The sequence below is a fragment of the Erythrolamprus reginae genome, chromosome 2, assembly GCF_031021105.1.
Source record: "Erythrolamprus reginae isolate rEryReg1 chromosome 2, rEryReg1.hap1, whole genome shotgun sequence".
Classification (NCBI taxonomy): Eukaryota; Metazoa; Chordata; class Lepidosauria; order Squamata; family Dipsadidae; genus Erythrolamprus; species Erythrolamprus reginae.
The window spans coordinates 205,685,120-205,711,823 of NC_091951.1; the positions used below are offsets into that span (position 1 = coordinate 205,685,120).

The 26,704-nt window shown below is 40.2% G+C and overlaps 1 protein-coding gene and 1 non-coding gene across 3 annotated transcripts; both read left to right on the plus strand.

The window, feature by feature from the left end:
- The first annotated feature begins 1,447 nt into the window (after positions 1-1,447).
- Positions 1,448-25,512, plus strand: LOC139161827 (shiftless antiviral inhibitor of ribosomal frameshifting protein homolog). Of its 2 annotated transcripts, XM_070741452.1 has the most exons (10): positions 1,448-1,709; positions 8,091-8,232; positions 9,374-9,423; positions 10,943-10,987; positions 11,924-11,956; positions 12,435-12,467; positions 17,002-17,151; positions 23,044-23,147; positions 23,908-24,056; positions 24,503-25,512. In XM_070741452.1, exons 1-10 carry the CDS (start codon positions 1,674-1,676, stop codon positions 24,718-24,720), a joined length of 960 nt encoding a protein of 319 aa, XP_070597553.1. In that variant the 5' UTR covers positions 1,448-1,673; the 3' UTR covers positions 24,721-25,512. The 2 variants fall into 2 exon arrangements, with proteins under 2 accessions (XP_070597553.1, XP_070597554.1); XM_070741453.1 differs by lacking the exon at positions 11,924-11,956 and having other exon boundaries at positions 1,527-1,709.
- On the plus strand, positions 6,136-6,266 carry LOC139163306 (U12 minor spliceosomal RNA). Its single transcript, XR_011558461.1, has one exon. It is a non-coding gene; the product is annotated as a U12 minor spliceosomal RNA (small nuclear RNA).
- Positions 25,513-26,704: the final 1,192 nt, after the last annotated feature.

Genomic DNA, 26,704 nt, shown 5'->3' on the forward strand with positions numbered 1-26,704 from the left:
GTGTACCATCAGATCAATGGCCCCAAGCCTGCCAGAAAAGCCAGGTCTTTACAGTTTTCCCGAAAGCCAGTAGTGTTATCTCCCGGCAACAGCCAGGGGTTGCTGATTGGCTTACCATTCGGGCAGGAGATGCGAGGGCGTCCATTGGCTGCCGCGCCTGACAGCAGAGTATTTAAGAGCTGTAACAGTGTGGGCTGAGGTGATTTTCTTCTAGCTGCCTGTTGCACGTGGAGTTACCATTGCTTTTCTTCTTCTTCCTAAATAAATAAGCCATTGCAGTTAACAAGTTTTCACCTTTGCCAGGATTTAACAAGTAGGGTGGGGACAATCTGGATCTCAGGAGACAGCTGTTTCCAGAGAGTTGGAGCTGCCACAGAGAAGGCCCTTCCCTGCAGACCTGCCAGCCGACACTGTTTAGCTGATGGGACCCAGAGGAGACCGACTCTGTGGGCCCTTATCAGTCACTGGGAGCTATGGGGTAGAAGGTGGTATTGAAGATAGTGTGGTCCTAAGCCATGTAGGGCTTTATTTTGTTTATTTTTATTTTATTTACTGTATTTGTCAAACAAGTATAGAGTTATAGTTTGTATTAACATAACAATGCATAAAGAAGTAATAAAAAGGATAATAAGACAGAAGGACAGGGACGGTAGGCACAATAGTGCGCTTATGCACGCCGCTTACAGACTTCTTAGAAAAGGGGACAGGTCAACAGTAGATAATTTAAGGCTTTAAAGGTAATGACTAACACCTTGAATTGTGCCCAATATCTCAAACCCTAAGCATAGCCTAACCCATACAATGTGATCCAGGCAAGCAGCACACCCCAAAATACTACTGGTAGCACTAACTTTATTGCAGCTTTTATATTAACAGAAATTTGCAAGGCTGAACCATTGCAAGCCTTCAAACCCTTTCCTGCCCAAAGGTTTTCAGAAGCTTGTAAGCCTGAACGTATATTTCTCCCCCATCGCTTTTTCAGTCCTTGAAACTAGGGAAGGTTCCTTCAGAGATGTTTGCCATCATCCTTCTAGATCAGATCATGTCCTTCTTAATCCATCAAAAATGCAAGGTAGTTTCACTGACAAAAGGATATGAATGGTTGGGAGTTGTACATAAATATTTACAAATTAAGAGAATGGAGGTGAATTTGGCTACCTTGTTAGAATGGTTACTAAAGAAGGAGAAATGCAATGGGGGAAATTCCAGTATTCAAATACTGATAAAGTACATGGTCTCTTGAAATGAACAAATGTTTATTAAAAGAAGTAAATGACTATTTAACAAAACCACATTTCTGTCCCTTTTGTTACACTGGTGTGACAGTTGGTATTGTTAGGAGAAATATGCCTTGGGATGAAATTGCAAACGGCAAGCAAATAAATGCCCAAATTGGGGGTTTTGGGGTTTTTTTTTGTGTGTGTGTGTGTTTCCGAATGAAAAGTGACTTTCTGAACCGTGTCTCTTTACGAGCTGTGGCGAATTTTCTGTCCGGAAAGGAGGGTTAAACTAAACATCCAGGGAGGGGGAGGGAGGACCCCTTGTTTTAAGAGGATTGAAAGCAACGATAGTCTGAGTTGGGCTGGGCTTGTCTCGGAGGGCTTCCTGTTGCCTAAGTGGGACGGAGCAGCGATCTCCAGCTGGAGAAAGAACTGACCCTCGCATCCAGCACCATGTACCACCAGCGGGAAAGGCAAGATGAAGTGGAGGTAGGCGCTACTCTTCATGGTAGTGAGAGGGCAATATTATTTTAAAGTAAATGTCTCGAGGAATTTGCAGAATTTGGTCGATACCTGCGAAGGAGTTTCCTCCGAGATTCTTCCGAAATTGCAAAACCCATCATCTTTGATTCGCATCGGATCTGGGGGCGGTGGTTGTGTGAATCGTTTTCCTGTCCGATCTAGAGTATGACATGTCTGGGGAAGGCTGTTTCTATGTAATACAGTAACTCTCCGCGAGAAAATACTCTCCTGCAAATTCCCGGAAGAACAACAGAGGGCAATAAAGGAATCTATTCGGATTTCTGCAGCTAGTTCTAGTGTCAGGTGACTTTGATAGCAATTTTAATAAAAGTCACCATATCAAATCAATAGGCCTTATGACTCAGTATCCTGTTTCCAAAAGATTTTTTAAAAATTCTCCTGTTGTATCCTATCTATAAGTATTTGATATTCAGTGTTAAGCCATCTTTATCTGCCTGAGAAATAGATTATACTATTACTTTAAGAGTCCTGCTGGAGTTGGGTGGCATATAAATATTACTAACTGACTGACTGACTGACTGACTGACTGACTAACCTGTTATAATTTCCTTGTTGGTTACCTATCATTAACTAACGCTCCTTCTGCTCCATGGGCCCCACACTAAAGGTCCAATACTGGGCACATTGAAGAAAAAAATATTGATAAAGAGAGTAAAATATTAAAGCAGAAAAAAACCCATCAGAGAAAAGCAACAGGTCAAAGAAAGAAAGAGGAATAGGAACAGGACATCCAGGAAGTAGTCAATATTGTACATTGGACTAAGCAAGTGAATTTACACAAAGTATTTTTGTTTTACTTACTCAAGCTGTTATCTTTTGAAATCTGTTTGCCGAACCAAGGACAAAGTAAAGACCAAAGATAACATTTTAAGAAAAGACAAACAGAAAAGACAATAATAATTGCATCAGGGGGATAGTCTCAGATTTTTACTGTTGCTGCCAGAGTGCGGAGAAGAATAACAGGGTATAGAATGTTACATGTGAGTGAATAGTCCAGATTCCATTCCAAAATATTTGTAGCTACAGACTCTCAATTATTGCAGAGTTTCTGACTCTATCATATAGATGCCTGAATATGCATTTAATTAAATAAAATTTTATAATTTATAGCAATAATGTAATTAGTTAGAGATAGAGATAGAAATAGAGATATCTTTTAAGCTAGAAAGGACAGGCTTAAAACTCAGTTTGTCGACGGAACCTGGAGAAGGCCAACTCTGTGGGACCTAACCGGTCACTGGGATTTGTGCGGCAGAAGGCAGTCCCAGAGATATTCTAGTCCGATGGGAGGGGGATTCAATAAATAAAATTTCAATTATTTTTCCAGAACTACCAAACATATCACTCTTTTCCTGTAGCTACTCAATAACTGTTATTTAATCATTTCTGACCTCAGGCTACATTTTTCTTAAAAGTTTAATATGGTCTGGAGAGAAATTTGTCAGCCAGGGGCATTAATTAAAGAAGTGCAAAACAAGAAATTCAAAGTGTCCCTTTCTGAATCATATCTAAGAGGTCTGCTTCAATCATTTTGAAAATATGTTCAGCTCAAACCAGATTGGCTTCACATTTGACACATTGGGAAAGCAACTGGGATCAGCTGGGTCTAACGCAAAACAGCTATGTTAACACTTGAAACAATTGTACACCCATCACGGGTCACGCAGCTGCATGCTGGACTAGTTGCAGTCTCTGAACGTTCTTCAAGTGTAGCCGCAAGTAGAGCGCATTGAAGTAATTGAGCCTCGAGGTGGTGAGGGCATGAGTGAGTGTGAGAAGAAACTCCCTATCACAGTGATGGCGAACCTATGGCACGGGTGTCACAGGTGGTACGCGGAGCCATATTTATTTATTTATTCATTTGTTCATTCATGATTTGATTTGATTTGTATGCCACCCCTCTCTGAGGACTTGGAGCAGCTCACAACAAGAAAACAGTACAAATCCAATATTTAAAAACAGTTTAAAACTCTTAACATAAAAACAATCATACATCTCATACAGACCATAAATAAAGTGGAAACGGCCCAGGGGAATCAATTTTCCCATGCCTGACGACAGAGGTGGGTTTTGAGGTGGGGGCAATCCTAATCTCCGGGGGGAGTTGATTCCAGAGGGATGGGGCCACCATAGAGAAGACTCTTCCCGTGGGTCCTGCCAGACGACATTGTTTTGTTGACGGAACCTGGAGAAGGCCAACTCTGTGGGACCTAACCGGTCACTGGGATTTGTGCGGCAGAAGGCAGTCCCAGAGATATTCTAGTCCGATGCCATGAAGGGTTTTATAGGTCAAAACCAACACTTTGAATTGTGACTGGAAACTGATCGGCAACCAATGCAGACTGTGGAGTGTTGGTGTAACATGGGCATACCTAGGGAAGCCCATGATTGGTCTCGCAGCTGCATTCTGCATGATCTGAAGTTTCCAAGCACTCTTCAGAGGTAGCCCCATGTAGAGAGCATTACAGTAGTTGAACCTCGAGGTGATGAAGGCATGAGTGACTGTGAGCAGTGAGTCCCGGTCCAGGTAGGGCTGCAACTGGTGCACCAGGTGAATCTGGGCAAACGCCCCTCTCGCCACAGCTGAAAGATGGATCGAGGAGGACGCCCAAGTTGCGGACCTTCTCTGAGGGGGTCAATAATCCCCTCCCCAGGATAATGGACGGACAAATGGAATTATCTGCTGGCACGTGAGCTGTTGCCCTAGCTCAGCTCAACATGCATGTGTGTGCCATCCAGCTCATTTTTGGCTCGCACAGAGGCTCTGGGAGGGCGTTTTTGGCTTCCAGAGAGCCTCCAGGGGATGGGGAAGGGCGTTTTTAACCCCCCCTGGCTCCAGAGAAGCCTTTGGTGCCTGGGGAGGGCGAAAGATGAGCCTACTGGGCCCACCAGAAGTTAGGAAACAGTCTGTAGCTACTCAATGACTTTAATTTAATCATTTCTGACCTCAGGCTATATTTTTCTAATATGTTTAATATGGTCCGGAGAGAAATTTGCCAGCCAGGGGCAATTGCAATTGCTTTAATTAAAGAAGTTTGTGCAAAACAAGAAATTCAAAGTGTCCCTTTCTGAATTATATCTAAAACAGCTATGTTAACACTTGAAACAATTGTTTGGGACTCAAAATGGCATGTTTTAATACAAAACAGTTTACATTTAAAATGTTTTGTATACTACTCGATATAAATATGTTCAATCAAGAGGAGCACTGTATGCTTTGTAAACATGGAGTTCAGTGGTGAAATCCATTTTTTAAAACTACTGGTTCTGTGGGCGTGGCTTGGTAGGCATGGCAGGGGAAGGATACTGCAAAACCATTGCCAGACCAATTCTTGAACCCAGATCTTCTTCCTGGAATCCACACTGTCTGTTGAACATTAATACAATTGAGCAAGCCCAGAGGTATTTCACGAGAAGAATACTCCACTTCTCTGCTCACAATAGAATACATTATGCCACTTGCGGAGGCTGGGACTGGCATGGATTGCTTGAGTTCGAGGCTGCTCTGCTCCCGAAAGAAATGCTGGCCAACGGGAAACCTAGAACTAAACCACATAGGGTCTGACCTAAGCGTAGTACACAAAATTGTCTGCTACAACATCCTACCTGTCAATGATTATTTCAGTTTCAACTGCAATAATCCACAGGCAAACAATAGATACAAACCCAAGGTAAACCGCTCCAAACCCGATTAGAGAAAATACGACTTCAGCAACAAAGTGGTCAATGCCTGGAATGCACTCCTTGACTCTGATGTTATCTCCTCAAATCCCCATAGCTTTAACCCTAAACTGTGCTTCTCATGCCAGGAAGCTTCTTCAGTTCTTGTATGAGAAATAAAGTGTCTTTAAGGAAAAACAAAGAAAGTCCAGTTGCTTTTGGAAAAGTACCTTTGGGTTTGTGGACTAGCTTTGCTCTTCTCTAATGCACAGGCCAAATAGTATTCAAACTTTTAATTGTGCAAAGTTAAATTTAATAAATGCAAATTACAGGCTGCTACTTGGTCTCGACCAATAGTTTCATCAGCATTGAAACTTCAAAAACATCAGGTGTAAGCACAACCAATATTCTGTAGAAAAGGGGAATCAATTCCTAGCAGGTGCACAGAAACCAAACACTGATTTTTAGCTCAGTGGATAGATGTGTATGCCACAGTGGTCACCTAGTTTCATGTTTATCTTAAGTGAATTGTTCTGGCCGGGGCGGGGGCAAAGGTTCAGAAAGATTCCCTGATGGCTAGCACTGATGCAATCTGTAAATATTGTTCCTTCTTATCAGAAGTGCCAGAGGAAATGGCGCAACAAAGGTCACAAGCTAAGTGGTCTGTTCAGGAGGTTTTATCTTTTGCTCCTGTAAAGTTTCTTCTAGATATTTGCCTTAAAATTATGAGTAAGGAAAATAATGATTCACTAACAATGTGAGAGGAATTTTTATGTTGGTACAGTTCGTCCCAGAGGTGATCTGCCTACTTAGCGGGATGTCTGAGTCCTTTATATGAGCCAGGGTGGCGCAATGGTTAGAGTGCAGTACTGCAGGCTACTTCAACTAACTGCTAGCTGTACTTCAGCAGTTCAAATCTTACCACCAGCTCAAGGTTGACTCAGCCTTCCATCCTTCCGAGATCGGGCAAAATGAGGACCCAAATTGTTGGGGCAACTTGCTGATTCTGTAAACTGCTTAGAGAGGGCTGTAAAAGCACTATGAAGCTGTATATAAGTCTAAATGCTATTGCTTCAGAAAAACCTTTGAAAAATTTGGGAGGACCGGGGGCAAAAATAGGCAACTGGGTTTTCCTCTAATGTTTAGGTTAGCAAAAAAAGGATGCTGGCAAAGACAGCATCTGCGGTTGTCATTTTAGCTGGTCCTATTTAAGGGCAGTAGTTGGGAGATTCCTCCTCAGCTTCATTTCCCCTTCCCATTGAACATCACGAATTGGTGGATGGAACAGCCTCCAATTGCTCTCCTTAGTGTAGAGTTGGGTGAGTGTGGGCTGTTATCTGGGATGGAGGTTTTAACCAGTTTTCCTTTGCATGAAAAATAGGTTGTTGGCATGGAGCTGTCCCCTGTTGTTGATTTGTCACCTGGGCTATTTCTGAATAGGTGTGTGGTGTGTGTTCCAAAATATCCTGGGTATAGGATGAAACAGAAGTATCTCTGTTGTTCATTGGAAGAACTTCCATCAAATTTCCCCCTCATCTTCCCCCCACTTCATCAACAAGGGAAGCTCACCAGCTGAAAAGAATATTAGAAGCTGGGTAGAGCCCTCTGTCTCTGTCATCACCAACCTCATCAGATATTGTTCTGCATCAGAAAAAGCTAAAAATCAATTTAGGCAGCCTCCATCACAGGCTTGGAGGACACAAAGGAGATATCATAAAAACATAACCTTTAAAGAAGATTAGAAGATTAGTTCAGACATACTAGTTCAGACATAAAATGCTAGTTGCATTTTATGCACAAGCCTAGAGCCCTTTGCAACATTTTTGGAAACAATCTTGGTTTAAAATACCTAGAGCAGGGGTCCCCAAACTTGGCAACTTTAAGACGTGTGGACTTCAACTCTCAGAATTCTGGGAGTTGAAAGCCCACATGCCTTAAAATTGCCAAGTTTGAAGACCTCTGACCTAGAACAACATAATGAAAAATACGTTCAGTGATCTTTCAAGATGTAGTAAAGGTCTTTGGCAATTTGAACTGGACTTTGTTATTTAAAATTTTGGAAGATGTGGGCTTCAATGAGGATTTATAGGTAAAGTCGATTTGTACCTTTCAAAAGGCCCAGATCATTGTAGATGGAGAATCAACAAAACTTTGTGTGAGATACAGAAGGGGATAAGACAAGAATGTCTCCTGTCACCACTGTTATTCAAAGTAGTTTTAGATGTATTGAATAGCAATATAAGGCAAAATGAGATAATTATTCCACCTCCTCCCCTTCCTTCCCCTTTTTTCTATCCTGCCTTTGTCCCCTCTTCCTACATTGCATGTATGTGTGGGTGTACATACATGTGTGCACCTGTATGTGGGTGAGCCCTTTCCTTCCTTGCTACAGTCTTCATAAAGAAATCCCCCTCCCCAGGTATCTATTGGTCTGGATGGAAAGCTCTTATTTGTGTTAATAGCAGTCAAAACCACAAGTGAGGAAAGAATTAAACTTTCTCCCGCCTTCATACCTATCCATCGTTTTAAATGAATGATTGCATAAATATATTTATTGATCCAACTACTGAGCAACAAATCTGGGTTGGCACTAAGAGGAAATCTGCCCTAAAAGAAAATATGTGAGGTCTCTGAAAATTTTAAATTGCTTTTGTATTTTCAATGCAGCTAGAAAAAAGTGTCCGCCGACTACGGGAGAAGTTCTATGGAAAAGTGAGCATCGTGGATGCTGTGACTCTGATGCGAATATTCCACAACAATCATGACATAGCAACCAAGTACATCATACTTAATATAAAAGAAACAGAAGGTGAATCTAGCATTGATACTGATACACTCGTCTGTGTGGGGGAAGGAGGAGTCTGCATTCAAACATTTGGTTTATGGTAGTTTGGGATACATCCATGGAGAAGGGAACAAGCAGAAAGAAGAGGCTCAGGGATTTCCATAGTATGTTTGAAGACTCAGACGGTGTCTTCTGTATTATAGATTTTTCTAATTTTTCCGTCTATTATAACTCTGAAATATTCTTATTCTTCCTGCTTGCATGCCCAGACACAGAGTTGTTATTATTAATCACAATTTTTATATCTTTACTTCCTCAACCTGTCCTGCCTCATAGGGACTGAAGATGTAGGTATCCTATCTTTGTCCTAAGTGCGGGGCAGGGGGGACTTTAAAAATTCTTTCCTTAAAAAGTTGCTTCACCGATCTAAAACACACTTTATTCAAGTCAGACTAACCCTTGGAGTTTGCATTTTCCATTCAACATGTGCCTTGCCTTGCTTCTTTGACTTTCTTGGCTCCTTTTATTAACATATTGCATCCAACAGGTTTGTAGCCATTTATTTCTTCTTATTTAATTTGTTTTGTTTGATCTTATTTTACATTATTATTTGTAAAATTCATTAGCTGCCCATCTTACCACAAGGCAATTCTGGGCAGCTTACATTATTAAAATGTATATTTATGGCTTCCCCTGGGATCAGAACAGGCAATCTTGGTGGCTGTTGAACACTGTTGGCATAGTTTTCCTTCTTTTTGAGGAGCTGAAATAGATGGAAAGTATTATATATATGAGATGAGAAAGAGGAAGGAAGGACCACATTCTCTCCAGTTCTCATCTAAAGGTTTTCTATCCATGTTGCAGTAAAAATGCAGTTGATTGATTTTAAAGGAATCTAATGTATAGAAAACCACAGAAATAATAACATTTGCAGAGATCATGCTGAGAAAGAATAATCCAAGAGCATTAAAGAAAGACATCAATTCAAATTATGCCAACTTGCTTATTTTGTCTTGGACTTTATCCCCGATCAACTGCTGCATATCTTTGCCACATGGATTTTCATAAAGTGTACATTTCCCAGTTTCACAACTAGAAAGCTTCATGTTGGCTGTCTGTTTATTTTAAATCTAAACTGCTCTAACTATATGTTATTGTTTTTTAGATGCAGAGCCAGAAGAGGGAGATATGCTCAGTGGTGATCCTATAGCAATGGTAATAATAATCTGTTTAATTTAGATGCTCTGTTTCCTTTAGGTAAAATCTGAGGAGTGAAAGACTACATTGAAAGGAATATGATGGACACTAAATTGGGAAAGAACCAAACTACTTTAGCCTTAGATGGGAAACTAGCTGCCATTGTACAGATTATTATGCTATATAGTATGCTAGATGCTTCCCCCCCACCCTTCTTGCTATTTTCTCAGTATAGGGTAAAAACAACTGTTTTAGAAACCATAAGGGTCATATATAGCCCTTATGATTGTTCTCCTTAGGTGTGCTGTGTGATTAGGCAGTTCTTGTTTTTATTTCTCCACTGAAGTCAATAAGAAGGAAATAAACTGCTCAAAAATTAAAGGGAACACTCAAGGAACACATCCTAGATGTGAATGAATGAAATATTCTCATTAAATACATTGTTCTGTACAAAGTTGAATGTGCTGACAACATATGAAATTGATCAATCAGTGTTGCTTCTTAAGTGGATAGTTTGATTTCACAGAAGTTTGATTTACTTGGAGTTATATTGTGTTGTTTAAGTGTTCCTTTATTTTTTTTAGCAATATATTTATCCCAGATTTGAAGTTAGGGTAAACTGAAGTCATTCGTGACTAAAGATGTAAGGCGGAGGGGTAACCTCATGTGTGCCTTTCACCTAGGTTGCCCATGTCCTATCCAGAACTCTTCCACAAAACCTTTTTTTCTCTTTGGAATATACATTTTTTAAATTTTTTAAAAATAATATATGTTTATAAAATAGTTAAGGGATAGTGATGATATAAATTCAAGTAAACAAATTTAAAAGAATATAAACATAATACCGGCAATACATTCAGAAAACCAAAGATAAAGAGTAAATAGGAGTGGATAACCAACTAATGTGAAATATGCTATGACTAATACATGCTAACAGTGTATATCATTAAAAGTTTTTAATACAAGGTACTTTATACCATTTTCTAATCAAAACATTTCTCTGTAAAACTTTATAGGTATCTGATTAATATAGTTCAAATCATTAAAACCAAAAAGTAACAGAGAGGTTATGAGGTAACAGATAATATATTAAGACAATACTGTAAATTATATGCAGACAATATGTCAAGATATAAATTCTAATATCTGAATTTTGGATGTAGCACAATTCTTTGTACAAAACTGTTATATAAAACTGGAAATAGAAATGAATTCTATACAGCGTTACTTTAGTTTTTAACTAACAAGTTCATCTAGACTTCAAATTCCTATAATTTAGTTAGTCATTCTTTTACTGTTAAACCTTCACCAGCTTCATATTCTGGCATTATACCTAAGCTACTCTACCAATCTATCAGTTGTAGCTTCCAGATATAACATTTTAGGTTTGGTTTACTTATTCAATTGCTTGCTATTCGAATTTTCCCAACAATATGTTTCTGTGACTTAACTGTTCTTTGTTGTATGATAGTAAATTCATAATTGTCTATTTTTCTGCTGTCTACTTTTTCACTTTAACTTTTCTTTGTAATTTTAGAAAGTAGTGAATAAACTGAAGAAAGAAGAGGAGCAGAATAAGCAGGTGACTAAGGGAGGAGGACAGGGCAGCTACAATGGATGGAAATTACTTTGGTAACGTTTTTTTCTGTTTTATTTAGGCCAATTTCTCAGAGAAGCTGAACTGTGAGTTGGAAGTTTTAAGGAAAGAAAAATCTCACAGATAATATTTTAGGCAAATCTAAAATGTCTTTCTTTGCCAATCCCTTTTAACAGCTAATGGACTAGTTAGCAGTTTAATCATTTGGCATGAAGAATGTGTCAATTGTTGATAAGTAGCTCTTAAATCACTGTCTGCCCCCCCCCCCCACACACACACATGTGCACAGGTCTCACTGGAGCTGTGGAGCTGCTCTAATACTTATCTTCAGCAGAGCTGCCCTATTACTTACTTACTTACTTTCAGTTAGTTGCAACCAGGCCTCCCACACCTCAGCCCATTTATGTTGCAGCCTGCAAGGCTTTCCCCTGAAGGCCTCTGCAGCTGATAACAGAGCTCCGGATTGATCTGGATCTTTGTTATTGGCTTCAGAGGCCTTCAGAAAAGCCTTGTCAGCTGCAGAAGAAATGGGCCAAATTGTGGGAAGTCTGGCTCAACTGTCCAAACCTGAAGAAATTCCTTATGAGCTCTGATAGCGAAAAGTAGGGGGGGGGGGGGGTGAGCCACAAATGAACTTCTGATTGGGCTTTTTTTTTTTTTGCTGTCCCCAGGCCTCGGGAGGCTTTCATGAAGCCTGGGGAGAGTGAAAATGGCCAAAAAGAAGGCCGAAAATCAGCTGAGCTGACATAGGGCAACACCTCATATGCCTTCAGAGAGGCATGTGGGCCATAGGTTCTCCATCACTGACATAGAGCAACCTTATCAATTGTTTCCAAAGTTACAATTTAATACTGCTATGTGTGAAGTTGAACAAATGTCTAGCTTTTAATATATATATTAATACATATATATATATTGCAGGGTACAAGGAGCAAGGATGATAAGAAAATTAAGGTGAGAATAGAAATGCTAGAATATGACAGAAGAGGTTTTTCAGTACTTCCCGTGACAGGCAGGTGTTCAGCCCCTCTCAGAAGTAATCCATCAGTATCGACTGTGGCCAGGCTTCAGAACTCCTGTATGCAGGCAGTGATGGGACATTTCCTCTGTTAGATGATCTTGATTTGGGTGGCAGCTTGCTGGTCTGCCAAAGGGCCTTCAAAACGTTGTCTTAAGTCTCACATGAAGTGGTCAATGTCTGACAGCGAAAAGGAGGCTGGGGGTGAGCACACAAATGGACTTCCGCTTGGGCTGTTTTTTTGCCATCTCCATGGCAACACCTCACATGTCCTCAGATAGGCACGTGTGCCGCAGGTTCGTTATCACTGACATAGAGCAACCTTATCAATTGTTTCCAAAATCACAATTTAACCTTGCTATGTATGAAGTTTAACAAATTTCTAGCTTTTAATATACATATATTTTCTTGCAGGACACAAGGGGCAAGGATAATAAGAAAATTAAGGTGAGAATAGAAATGCTAGAATATGATGGAGCAGGTTTCTCAGTACTCCTAATGACAGGCAGGTGTAGCATAATTCCCTCTGTTAGGTGATTTGGGTGGCAGCTTGCGGGACTGCCAGAGGGTCTTCAAAACGTTGTCTTAAGTGGTCAAAGTGGTGCAATTTGTCTGAGTTGTTGTGTAGAGCAACAAGCCAGTCAGGTGTGTATCCATCTAACGCCAGGGCCATGCAGTGTACCCTGGCCACATCATTGGGAAAGAAAATTCCAGACTGTTCAAAGTAGACCACAACCTACTTATTGCTAAGCTAGAAAAATATGGGATAGACCCGGGGGTCTTCAACCTTGACAACTTTGTGACTTTTGGACTTCAACTCCCAGAATTCCTCAGCCAGCACATGCTGTCTAAGGAATTCTGGGAGTTGAAGTGCACACGTTGTAAAGTTGCTAAGGTTGGAGACTCCTGGGATAGACAACATCACTACCAGGTGGGTCTGTAACTGGTGTACAAACCATATTCAAAGAATAGTCCTTAACTGTACTACATCTACACGAAGGTAGGTTAGGATCAGTACTCTTCAATGTCTTCATAAATGACTTAGATCAGGAACTCATCAAATTTGCAGATGACATTAAGCTGGCAGGAATAACCAAACCCCCAGAAAATAAGGTCAGGATCTTGACAGACTTGAACAGTGGGCCCTATCCAGCAAAATGAGATTTAATGTGGAGAAAAGCAAGGTTTTATACTTAAGCAGGAAAAATGTACAAGTGCAGATTATTTGTTTATTTATTTATTATTTATTTTATTGTATTTATTGTATTTATATGCTGCTCACTCCAAAATGGACTCTGGGCGGCTAACAGTAGGAATAAATCCTAACAATAACCATAACCCTAATCCCAACTCAGGAGGATGACTACTGCTAGAGGTGTGACTAGGGCAGGGTAGCAGTTGGCGCTCATGCAGTGCCCGGTGCCGGTTGGGTGGCCAATGCCACCAGGACAGCCAGTGCTGGGGCAGCTGGATCTGATAGCCTTGACACAGCCAGCATGGCAGCTAGGGCTTGTTCCACTGGGATGGGATGGTCACATTTCCCAAACTCCTGGAATCTCCCTCTTAGATAGTTGAGTTCGTAGTCAAATGCCACAGCTTAGGCATCAACAGTTTGAGCCTAATCTGGTGGCCAGCAAGTTTGCCCCCTGACGCCTCATATGATGTTGAACCCCAGAGGTTTTTTTTCTGATTCCACCATCCTTCTGACTCCCCACAACCGACAGGTCATTGCCTATCCCAGTAAGCTCTCCTGCCAGTTCTCCGGTATCATGGGCAGGAGCATAGGTCTCCTTCCTGCCATCTTCATTCGGACACCAAACTCAAGGGGCCACCCCAGGCTCCCTGCTGGGGTCCCAGGATTCAGGTTCTTCCTTCACCCTGGTGTCCTCCAACTCTTCTGACTTCTTTTCGGTTAAGGACATAGTCACAGATCTGACTTAATGTCAACCATCCCAACTTGGTCAGTGAGAAAAGAAACACTCTCAACTCCATTATTAATGAAAGTACACTTTACTAAAGCCAAGTGGTTGGAGTGTAGCAAAGCCAGATCTAGGTTTTCACACCCAAAGCATCTGGTTGACTATTCTGCTCTTCCCACCTTCCCCTTTGGTTATCTCTGCCATTAAATAAATTGTTTTTGTAACACTCCTGGCTTGAGGGGCTGTATGGTACTGCTTTCTATAGTGTCATTTTGGAACTGCTGGTAGCTCTCATAGGGTGGTACAAGTAGTTTCAATTCCCCTTATGCCAGCTCCCCCCACCTTATACTTCCCAGAGTTCCCCCCCCCCCCCCAGTGTGTATGGCAGACGGGCGGCTGGCAAAGTATGGCTGATACAGCAGGGTGGCAGTTCCTGACATCAGCCCTATTGTTCCCCAACCCAACCTGAGAGAATTTAGTTCCCAGTAATGTTTTTGTTAAGCGTTTTTGGGGGTATAATTTTTTTTTCCTCCATACAAACTTTATTCAATACATTTCAAAATACTTTCAAATTAAAATAAAAGCAATGTCAAATTATTAAAGCATATATGATTGTCCCCCCCAAAAAATTAATAGTTCCAAATAAATTACTTCCGGTACTCATCAGACCTCCCAACCTTGACCTCTAATTTTGTCATCTAGATGTCCAAATTTTCATCTAATTGAATTCCACATTGATTTCCTTTGACCTTATTAAAATAATTTCATCTTACTTTTGCAAATTCAAATAAGCTGTTATATCAACTCCCCCTTCTCCTACATTCTCTTTAAAAATAACTAAAAACCCCTACTACCTCTTCCTAACTAGAATAGAAAAAGTTTATAAGCTGAAAAAAAAGAAAGTATAATAATAAAAATTGAAAGAAAAAAGAACCGAACATTATTGCTATTAAAAATGAATTTTTAAAAAATTAAAAAATTAAAAAATTAACTATTAATCAGTTCATTTTTAAACATTTATCCTAATATTATAATCATAAAACAAATAGCATATTGTATAATTCTATCAATACATAGTACCTTTCAATCTTTGATTTCTATATATATATTTCAGTGTTTCCAAACTTAGATAGTATTAAAATGAATCAAATAAAATCAATCTTTTACAATTATTAATCTAGATTATTCATGCAACTCTATGCTTCTACAATTTTATAAATTAATACATCATATCTTAAAGCAATACTAAATATATATAATTGCACCCTTAAACCAATTCATATTAGTCATTAATCATTCATCAAATTTCCATTCCTCTTGCCAAGCCCCAATTATTTTGTTTCTGGTCTTTCTTGTCTTTTTATAGTTAAATATTTTCTTCCTCTCTCTCTTTCTGCCAAAAAGAACAATCTTTCCTGATTTCCCACTTTCCATTCTAATTTCCTTCTTGCTTTGCCTGTTCTAAGGTATCAGGTCACATCTATTCTCAGTTTTATTAGTGCTCATTTTCTTATAATCAAACATGTGACCCTCTACCACCTCTTTAATCAAACCATCTTCTAAATCATTCATCTTTTGGCATCTCTTACCCACTTCATCAATCTCATTAAGTATAGAATCATCTAGTTTATGAAAAGGTCCAATTAGTCTCGCTTTTATGTTTCCATCAATATCTTGCTGTTGAAAAATCTCAATCTGTTTAGAACTCCTCTCTTCTTCTTCCACTCCATCAATTTCTCTACATTCTTGATAAGACCTTCCAGTTAAAAAAAGAATATTGTGATTTCTATTTTCTTCTTTCCAGTCCTTAATGTCTTTCAATATATCTTTGAATAAATCTCTTATTTCTTCCATCTCATCCAGGTTTGAAAGAACCAAACTATTTCAAGTAAAACAAACAGTCTATCTTTTTGTCCCCTTTTTTTCTCCTTTCAAGTTCAAATAAAGTTCGAGTCAATGATATTTTCTTCTGGTTCCCAGCTGCTCTTTATCACTTGTTATGGAAACAATCTGCCCAGTTCCATTGAATGAAGGTCATATTCAGTGAATAACAAATCCAACCAAATACTGCCTCAACTTCACCAGCAGATGTCCCAATAGAAAATCTCACAGTAACTTTCGATTCTTTTAACTTTTTAAAAGATTTTTTAGGCTTAAATTTCGATAGATTCCAAAAATCAAATTTTAATGCCAATATTTCAAAAGCAGACCAAAGGCATAATTCTTGGGTTTTAGTTAATTTTTAAAATCCATTTAATTTTGAATAAACAGTCCTCTAATAGTCTGGCTGCTTCCACACTTTCGCTTTAGCTTAACTTCCATAAAAAAATGTGTAAATTCAGTATCAAGGTTTCCCTCCGGCAAAATAGCTCACCCCTTCTTCAGAATTCTCTTTTTCTTCAACCTCCCACACAAACACTTGCATTTCTTCTCCTTCCAGATGACTCCCAACACTTTATCTCTTTGAAGTACGTAGTTGTTGTGACTATGGCAACTGAGGCCGTTTCACCCACTGCCAGTGGAGGTCGGCTGCCAGCCTACTGCGGGGTATGCCAATCCCAAAAATGGCAGGCAGAAAAGACCCTTTCTTCACCCCACCCCCTTCAGGGAGGTTCCGGGCCAATCCAGCTGGAATCGGCACCCCCAAACAGTGGAGATTCAACATCTCCCCGCAGGAGTATAAGGGATACCGTCTTGTTGCGGCACTGACCATGCCCTGAAGAGGTTCCCGAAGACGCCTTCCAGGGCACATACCTGTCATGGCAGAGTCGCTGGAAAAAATGTGTAGAGGCCCAAGGACAGTACTTTGAAGAATTTTAAGTGTTTGTGCAAATCTGTTCAATAAATTATTTTTTTTAAAAAAAATTGCATTAATTTTGGAACACACCCTGTACATTTCCCCGCAACATCGGTCAGAATTTCCATATCCAAGTCCTTTCCTTTCCCTTCCCTTCCCTTAGTGATGAGACATATTAATTTAATCTATGGGGAAAATACTTGGATATTTATTATTTTAGAACACTTGGGATCACTGCAATGTCTTTCCTTTGTGTTTTCCTTAGGAGGTTGCTAGACAGCTGTTGCCCTTGACAGAGGAGAACTTACAGATGTTCAATAATGCCCAATGCAATCACATCCCTTCAGTTTGTCTTCAGTTTGCCTGCCAACCCTGTGACTTCGTGTGGTGGCGTCGAGTCCCAGAGAGAAAACAGGTTAGTGTGATGGCCTTAATGCATGATCCTATCTGATAAATAATGATTTCTTTAGCCCCCAAAGGAAGGTGGTCCAAGTCTATGGAGAGGGGCGACATACAAATCCAATAAATAAATAAATAAATAAATAAGAAAGCTGATTTATGACTATACTGTTTTTGTGGCCTCACTGTCTTCCTCGCTATTTTCTACTCTTGCCTAAATTGAAAAGGAAAAGACCATGTAAGTGTGTGATAAAACAGTCCTCCACTAAATTCATATGAAGCATAGAGATGTTCACCTCTCCTTCTCATTTTAAAAGGAATTGGAACAAATTTTTGCAACAGAGAAATCCATTTAAAAAAACCCAAACCTGTAGTCTCCTACAGGTCATGACTTCTGGGGTTGTTGATTATGTGACCAGAGTAACAGAACCCATTGTTGAAGTTGTGTCTTTTGTGTTTCTTTGGGTTTTAGAAGTTTTTTCCAAACAGCAAAATAGCAACTGTTAAGTTATTGGACTCTTTTAGCCAAATATTTTTAAAGAAATATTTACAAGGAGACTTTCTTCACTGATATTGAAAATCGGGCCAATTTCCTGCCAAAGATCAGCAGTGTATTTTCCTGAGCATGGGTCTCCAACCTTGGCAACTTTAAGCTTGGCGGATTTCAACTCCCAGAATTCCCCAGCTAGCTGGCTGGGGAATTCTGGGAGTTGAAGTCCACTAGGCTTAAGGTTGCCAAGGTTGGAAACCCATGCTCCTGAGGACCATGAATGTTAGAATATTCATGCATAGCAATTATGTCATCCGATGAGAGCAAACCACTTCTGAGTCTGTGCAGAGAATCAAAAGTGAAAGCTTAAGCTTAAAGCTGGGGTGGCTTTGTCCACACTGTACTATTTGCACACTCTGTACTTTCTGTGCTTGACTGCTCTGCTGAAATGAAAATAACTCCTCTGCTTGTGTTTACTTGAAAAAGAACTCTGCTATTGGTATTGCAAATTCATCTGTTACTACGAGGGTCGCCCAGAAAGTAATGCACCACATTTTTTCTTCAACCATTATTTATTGAACACAATGAAACTTACACACAAGAAAGAATGATGTTTCTTCTACGATCCCTATTTTTCCACGTAATCTCCGTCCCGTTCTATGGCCTTCCTCCAGCGAGACACAAGGGCGTGTATGGTCTGTCGGTACCACTCCTTGGTACTTCGTGACTTCTGGTCACAAAACCATTTTTGCAATGTGCGAATTATGACTTTGTCATCCTCAAAATGTCTTCTACGACTAACAGTACTTCTGTCAATTGCAGATTCTCCATGAACTGTACACAAACGTTTGTGAATGTTCTCAACAGTTTTTTTCTCTGCAGTGAGAAATTCAGTGACGACATGCTGCTTATAACATACATCACTTACAGACGCCATTTCAAAACAGTGCTGCAGCTACGCTATCTGTCTGAAGAAATGCAAAATTTACATACACACTCCTGACAATTCAAATAATGTATATCCAAAGTTTTGCATTTGTACCATTACTGTAGACTGAGAGAAAAAATGTGGTGCATTGCTTTCTGGGCGACCCTCATATGTTTATAAAGAGCTTAATGAATCCAGCTGAATCAGTTATCTGTGTTTGCTTCTGGTTTGGATTTTTTTGCAACAATCTTTATGAATTATCTAGCCTTTATTATTATTATTATTATTATTATTATTATTATTATTATTATTATTATTTGGATTTGTATGCCGCCCCTCTCCGTAGGGATGCAATTTCTTTGGAATGGAAAACTGTAGCATAAGTGTTGTGGTTAGCTCTGCCCCAGCTCCTACCCTAAGGACTGTGGGGGTGGATGTGGATGACAGCTTCGGGCAGCAAATTTTCATCTGAAGAAGTGAGTGACTGTGAGATAGGACCTTCAGAGGGGGCCTGGCAGGCAGTCCAGGAAGAAGCCAATCATCATCTTCCTTATCTTCGATAGACTCTGATGAGGAAACAGTGATAGACCCACGCATGCGTAGAGCTATGCATAGAAGAGAACAGCTTTGTAGGTATTACAAGAGATAATAGAGTCCACCTGTTGTTGGGTGGGGTTCAAGTAATTAGGGCTGCTGTTAAATGGGCAGCGTGCCAGCCTCGCAGTGTGGAAGATTATCTGATCGTGCTTGTGGATTTTGCATTGCTGTTCCGGATTTTCCCAGGACCTTGTGTTTGGATTTCGGGACTCTGACCATAAATCATAGTGAGTTTACAATGTCTGAAGAGGAGTAGCTGTGACGAATGCACAACTATTGGTTAATTGACTTGAGTTTATTGTTTTTGTTATTTCACTGCATTCAAGTTTGTTTTTACAAGTGAGCCCTTTGAATTCAAAAGAGGGTTTTTCTTCTATTTTTCTTTGGATAAAGAAACTATTGTTGCCTTTTCCTGTGTGTGTATCTGTTTTTGCTACTTTTACATTTAATTGAAGGCTTGTGCCAGGAGCTGGCAGAACAATAAGTAACTTGGGGACATATGTGTGAGCTTTTTCTGTCTTTCATTCTTTATCTCACAGTGATTCCAAGGACGAGTTGAGGTGAATCCATCCTATGGTCTACTGTAGGGATTTAGTATCTCAGTTGTGTCTGCTATTGTTGCATCTAATTTGATAATTTCTTCCCTTCTTTTATGAGACATGAAACCCACCAAAATCTACACTGATGCCAAATTTTGCATTGCTGTAATAAAAATTATGAAAATAATAACTTAAACGTCGTATATTTAAACATAAATAATAATATGCAGATGTATGCATATAATTGCTTACTCTACACATGCTTTATAACTGGATCACTCAGCAACACAGTTCCCAGTCTCAGTTGCTATTGCAACTTAAGGACTACTTCTAATTACTTCACATTCTTCATTTGAAGAAATGTGTATTTACTTTATAAATCATTATTTTATGTTATATTTAATAGTTTATTGTTCTGCATCATTACAGTACTTTAGGTTGCTTTTTAGTACAGAGGCTTTCTGCTAGGTTGGTATTTTACCTTATGGGTTTTGATCTGATGTGTTGTATGTGATCTATATAATTACTGATTGAATAAATACACTGCATCTGCTTCCAGATAGATACCATCAGTCATGTGGTACTGACTAATCCAACATTTGAAGCTTGCAACCGCAAGAAACAAGTTTTTTCCCATTACTTCCTGTGCCATTGCAACACATTTTTCTTACAATTTTTTCCTCATTAAATAGACTGGTTGCCAACTTTCTCCCTGTTTCTAGCCCACATTTTGCACTAATCCAGATGGTGCTTATGAGTTCTTAAAAATGTCAATGATTCCAATTGGTAAGGCCAAAACAGAAGCACCGTGAAGAGAACTCCTCCCATTGTGTGTGGGGAGTTTGACCCTGTGACACCCGAAGAAGTGGACAAGGCCACAGTAGCGATAAGCACCTCCACTTGTCTGTTGGACCTGTGTCCCTCCTGGCTGGTTTCAGCCAGTAGGGAGGTGACGTGAGGCTGGCTCCAGGTGATTGTCAACTCTTCTTTGAGTGAGGGATCCTTCCCCCAACCTTTGAAAGAAGCGGTTGTGGGGCCTCTCCTCAAGAAGCCTTTCCAGGATCCAGCCTCACTGAATAATTATCATCCTGTCCCCAACCTTCCCTTTGTAGTTGGAGCGCCGCCACTTTCTCAACAACCTTCCCTTTGTAGGGAAGGTTGTCAAGAAAGTGGTGGTGCTCCAACTCCTGCGAACCTTGGAAGAAGCGGATTATCTAAACTCATTTCAATCTGGCTTCAGACCCAGTTACAGCTCGGAAACTGCTTTGGTTGCGCTGATGGATGATCTCTGGAGGGTCCGGGATACAAGGCACTCCTCTATCCTGTGCTACTTGACCTCTCAGTGGCTTTCAATACCATTGACCATGGTATTCTTCTGTGACGGCTGGAGGGGTTGGGAGTGGGAGGTACCGTTTTATGGTGGTTCTTCTCCTACCTCTCTGTCCGATCGCAGTCGGTGTTAGTGGGAGGATAGAGGTTGACCCCTAGGCTCCTCCTTTGTGGGGTGCCTCAGGGGTCGGTCCTCTCTCCTCTCCTATTCAATATCTACATGAAACTGCTGGGTGAAATCATCCAACGACATGGGGCGAGTTACCAACAATATGCTTACAATACTCAGCTGTATATCTCCACCCCCTGTCAGTTCAGTGAAGCAGTGGATGTCATGTGCCAGTGTCTTGAAGCCATAAGGGTTTGGATGGGGGTTAACAGGTTAAAACTGAACTCTAACAAGACTGAATGGCAGTGGGTCTTTCCTCCTAAAGACGCTTCTATCTTTCCGTCTTTGGTCTTGGGGAGAGAAACTATTTCCCCCTCGGATAGGGTTCACAACTTAGGTGTCCTCCTAGACCCATAGCTGAGGCTAGAGCAACATCCCTCAGGGGGCTTTCGCACAGGTTCGACCCTACCTTGACCAGGAGGCGCTTTGCACAGTCAGTCACGGCCTCATCACCTCTCGTCTTGACTATTGCAATGCGCTCTGCATGGGACTACCCTTGAAGAGTGTTTGGAGATTTCAGCTGGTGCAAAATGAAGTGGCGCATGCAATAACGGGTATACCTAGGTATGCCCGTGTTACTCCATCTCTATGTGAGCTGCATTGGTTGCCAGTAGGTCTCTGAACCCAATTCAAGGTGTTGGTTATCACCTTTAAAGCCCCAAATGTCTCAGGGCCAGACTATTTATATGACCCCCTCTGACCTCATACCTCATTGCAGCCAGGAAGGGCCCACAGAGTCAGCCTTCATCAGGTCCCATCCACCAAACAATGTGGGTCGAAGAAGAGCCTTCTCTGTGGCAGCTCTGACCTTATGGAATCAACTGCCCCTAGAGACACTGTATCCTCACTACCAGTCTTCCAGAAAGCCATTAAGACTTGGCTTTTCCGGCAGGCGTGGAATTAGATTGACTGCTGTGTGTGTATGGTTCATTTAAAGATATTAGTTATTGTTATTATTGATTTTAGTATTTGGGATTGTAATTTAATACTATTATATTTATCCCATTTGTTAGCCTCTCTAGGTCCACTTTGGAATGGGCAGCATATACAGGGGGTGGACAAAAAAATGGAAACACCTTGCAGCTCTTCTGTGGAATCCAGATTTGTGAAGCTCCCTTCAAACAGTTTTTGTGGAAATTGGGTTCTGTACGTGTCTATTGAGCTCTGCAGTGATTTTAGGAGCTGCAGTCTTGCAATCTGCTCTAACAATTCGCTTTAGAGTCTGACAATCCCTCTCAGACAACTTTGACTTTCGACCAGACCTGTGCTTGGCTGAGGACATTTTCCCTTCTCTTTCAAAAACAGTCACTACTTTTGAGACATTACCTCTTGAAACGCCAAACATTTGGGCACTTTCTGTTATACTAGCGCCTGCCATTCGAGCACCAACAATTTGGCCTCTTTGAAAGTCTGAGAGATCCGCCATTAATAGAAAGTTATAACCAATTTCCTTAAATTTCTGTAAAAAAAAGAGTAGTTTAAAAATACATATCAAATAACATAATTAGAAACAAAAATTCTATCATAAATAACTCATTAATTTAACTAATAAATAACCGAGGATAGGAAATTGTTCTTACAGGTGTTTCCATTTTTTTGTCCACCCCTTGTGAATACAATAAATAAATAAATAAAAGAGGTGGGCTGGAATTACAGGACCCTGGTTGCAGCTTGCAAATGAAACAGATTGCAGTGTGGCAGGACTCCAGGAAAGAAATTGCTGGGTTTAATCAATCTTAACACAATGGACATGGCAACATCGCCAACTCTGACAGAATTTCTGCTCTGGTTACTATTATTGAGATTCTTTGGGGAGTTGAGACCTTGTTCAGCCCTTTGTTTTGTATCTTTCACAGGTGTCCCGTTGCCGCCGGTGTAAGATCCGCTATGATCCAGTGCCATACAATAAAATGTGGGGCACAGCAGAATTTAAATGTTTAACGTGTATCCATACTTTCAGGTGAGAGCCAAATCCTGCATGGCCTGGCATAGTTACCATCCCCAAGACTTAGAAAGCCACATATTTGTTAAATGTAACAAACCAAAAATATACAGCATGTTAGTTGATCTTTTGTTAAGTCATTCAATATCTAGACCTCAGGATGATGTGTGTTGACATATCAAGTTGTGGAGGCCTTCAATTTTTTCCTTGGTAGTTAGAACAGAAGAGTTATCTGAATTTTGGTAAAAGTAGCTTTCTTTTCTTGGGAAGATTTTTTTTAAAAAAACTACCAGTTTGCCTCTTAGAAATAGATGCTCTTGGTGTATCTAACTGAGCGAGCTAGACCCTGGAATGGCACTTTTTAGAATCTTCAGTCTGCACATAGAACACATAGAACATTATCATGATCATTAGAGAGTCTGGTGTCTGGTGAAAGTGCTAGCCTAGAAATTAGAAGACTGAATTATAGGCCTTCCTTAGGCCTGAAAGCCGGATGGGTGACCTTGGGCCTGTCACTCTGTCTTAGCCCAACTCAGTTTGCAAAATGGTTGTGGGGGAAGCAGATAGTTGCTGGGAGTTGGCAATAATGTAAGTTCATGAAAAACAAAATAATAGAATAAAATATTTGTCAATTGTCATAAAAAATTATGAAGACACTAATTACCAGTGTTCAAACAAAGAAAAAAAAATCCAGTAAGCTGCCCAGAGTCAGGTATGTCAGATAGGTGGCTACATAAATCAAATAAATAAAGGACTGTCTTCTGTCTTCCCCATACAGGAGATCAGCTCAGATGGGAACACCAACCCCTTGCTTCCGGTGCCATACACCTGTACTCCCAAGCTGTATCCTCCCACCACAAAAGTTCCCAAGATTCCGAGGCAGACAGAAGCATTCTTGCTTTGCAGTAGACTGCTTCAACCGATCAGGTGAGATTGACCGTGCCACCTTAATCTTCAGGATCCCTGCTATGCTCAGTAGGCAGTGTGCGTGTCATCTTCCAGTACGCTATAATTGATGTTGGTAAAAATGTGGTTTTCCTTTTTTTTTTTTAGCTGGTTTTAATATCTTATTAAAAAAATACAAACAGCACCGTCTGCAGGGCTATATGAAATACTTTCTGGGGATAAATACAAAAATATGACAATGGGTAGGCAATTTTGTTGGGCTCACAGGATTATTTTGGTTATGGATTCCGTGACCTCTGAGTTAGCACCGGGGTTTGGAAAGGATCTTACTGCTATCTAGGAAAGGTGAAAGTAGAGGGGGTAGGGAAGCAAGATAAGCCTGGGTTTGGGTTTCAACCAATATACCTCCAGGTTCATCACAGGGGCAACAGCCAACCATTATTATCTGATCTTCTATTCTCCTGCAGAACCTCATATTCCTGGGACCTACTGTGTTAATCCACGAAGCCGTATGAAGAATCACTTGCGAAAAGTCCTGTATCCCAGCGAAGTGCACGATAGCACTGGTTCCACAGTAGCCACTTGCATAAGCCAATGCAGCTTGGCATCTTTGGACATTGATGACATCATCTTAGAGGATCTGGAAGAACAGGATGAGGAGAACGAATGCGAGGGCATCAATTAGCCATCTGTAGGCTTGAGATGCCAACCATCTTGCAATAGATCAACAGAAGAAATTAGGAAAAGTGACATTTGTATGGAGTCCTACTTTACAATTTCCTGAGCTCTGTGCCTGTCTGTCCTAATCGTGAAATGCAATTTGCTTCAAATCCAATCCGACACTATGACAAAGATATATGACAGGAACTGCAGAAGCTTTGTGATCACCATGGAGCTCGTAGACCTGCACTTTATGTGACCAAAATATTAAAGATCATGGAATTGGAGGATCCCTGTGGCAAGCAACAAGCCAATAGATGAAAAGAATAATTCTCATTGTGATATATTTTAATTCTTGAAATATAAAACCAAAAGACCAAATATTTTTCTTAATTAAAAAGGGCAGGCTACTACCCTCCAAAGTACTTGCATAATAATAGTAATGCTATTGAAGTATTAGTTCTATCATATATAAATCATTTTTCTCTGTATATATTACAGCAGGACTATCAAAGTCATGGCATGCGGGCCAGATGTGTCTCATGCTGGCCATGGCCACGCCCTGTTTAACAAAAGGGGGGAAAGTCCCAATATGTCAAGTGACAACATGAGAATTATCCATTTAAAGGCTATGGGAGGGGGGAAAGCTAATATATGCAATGCCTTATAATTGAGATAATACTTCTTGATTTTGAAATAGAAAGCGTTAGTATATTTCCTTCTGTGCAGATGTTTTTCAAATCAGTGATGAATGCATATAACAAATTGCAATGTATCTTTTGGTTGCCCTGGTATATTAAAATGAAAATTAAAATGATTTTTCTATGAAGATGTCTGATTTCAGCAACAAATATCCCAGTATAAGTCCAATCAGAGGTTGCCTGCTATACCACCTGAGAGGGGATGTGCAGAAGCTCACAATATATTGACCACAACTATTCTCTTGCAATTAACTAAGTGGAACAGCAATTCTTTCAGAAACATAAAGGTTGGTTTGAAGAGACACATGTCCCACATTCCGGTTCAGGCATTTTCACATGGCAGCACCAGTGGATGTGTAGGAACTCTGCCGGAGACTCCAGGGAGCCTCACTCCCTCAGGATAGACAGTGTATGCCAGATGTCCAAGCTGTAATATAAAACACCTTGATCTGGACTCATTTGTATGTACGGGGCTCGCCCAAAAAGTAATGCACCACATTTTTTTTCTCAGCCTACAGTAATGGTACGAATATGAAATTTTAGATATATGTTATTAGAATTGTCAGGAGTGCGTGTGTAAATTTTGTGTTTCTTCAGACAGTGTGGTTGCAGCAGTGTTTCAAAATGACATCTGTAAGTGATGTATGTTACAAGCAGCGTGTCATCACTTAATTTCTTGCTGCGAAGAAAGAAACTGTTGGGAACATTCACAAACAATTCCATTAAAGGATGCCATTTGCAGAAGACATTTTGAGGATGAAAAAAAGGTGATTTACACTGCAGAAATGGGTTTGTGACCAGAAGAAGGAGTGGTACCGACAAGGCATACATGCCGTTATGTCTCATTGGAGGAAGGCCACAGAATGGAACGGAGATTATGTGTAGAAGAAACATCATCATTCTTTCTTGTGTGTAAGTTTCATTGTGTTCAATAAATAATTGTTGAAGAAAAAAATGTGGTGCATTGCTTTCTGGGCAACCCTCATAGTTTGATGTATTCTCTCATTCTTACTAGGGGAGAGTTAAGATGAAGACTTGAAGTGAGAAGTTCATATTAAGGTGACACACAGATCTGCCTGAGAATCCCTTCCTTTTGCTTCATTGGGTACAGCTTTGTTATTGGACCACCTGAATGGAAGGACTGTCCCTATATTTCTTTGTGCAGCTGTTAAGTCATTGCATTGTTGTCATTTGCAGGATTTGTGCTTTGTATGTTTTTATGTTCAGGATTTTATTTTCTTTGAAATAGAATTTTAATCTGAGCGGGCAAGGGAAATAGAATATGAGCCACATCAAATATTAAAAGAT

What these genes read in the sequence shown, in the direction of transcription:
- LOC139161827 (XM_070741452.1), top strand. Translation starts at nt 1,674, where the DNA reads ATGTACCACCAGCGGGAAAGGCAAGATGAAGTGGAG. An exon ending in GTGGTGATCCTATAGCAATG is followed by an intron (nt 9,424 to 10,942) that starts GTAATAATAATC and finishes TTGTAATTTTAG; the next exon opens with AAAGTAGTGAATAAACTGAA. An exon ending in GAGTCCCAGAGAGAAAACAG is followed by an intron (nt 17,152 to 23,043) that starts GTTAGTGTGATG and finishes TATCTTTCACAG; the next exon opens with GTGTCCCGTTGCCGCCGGTG.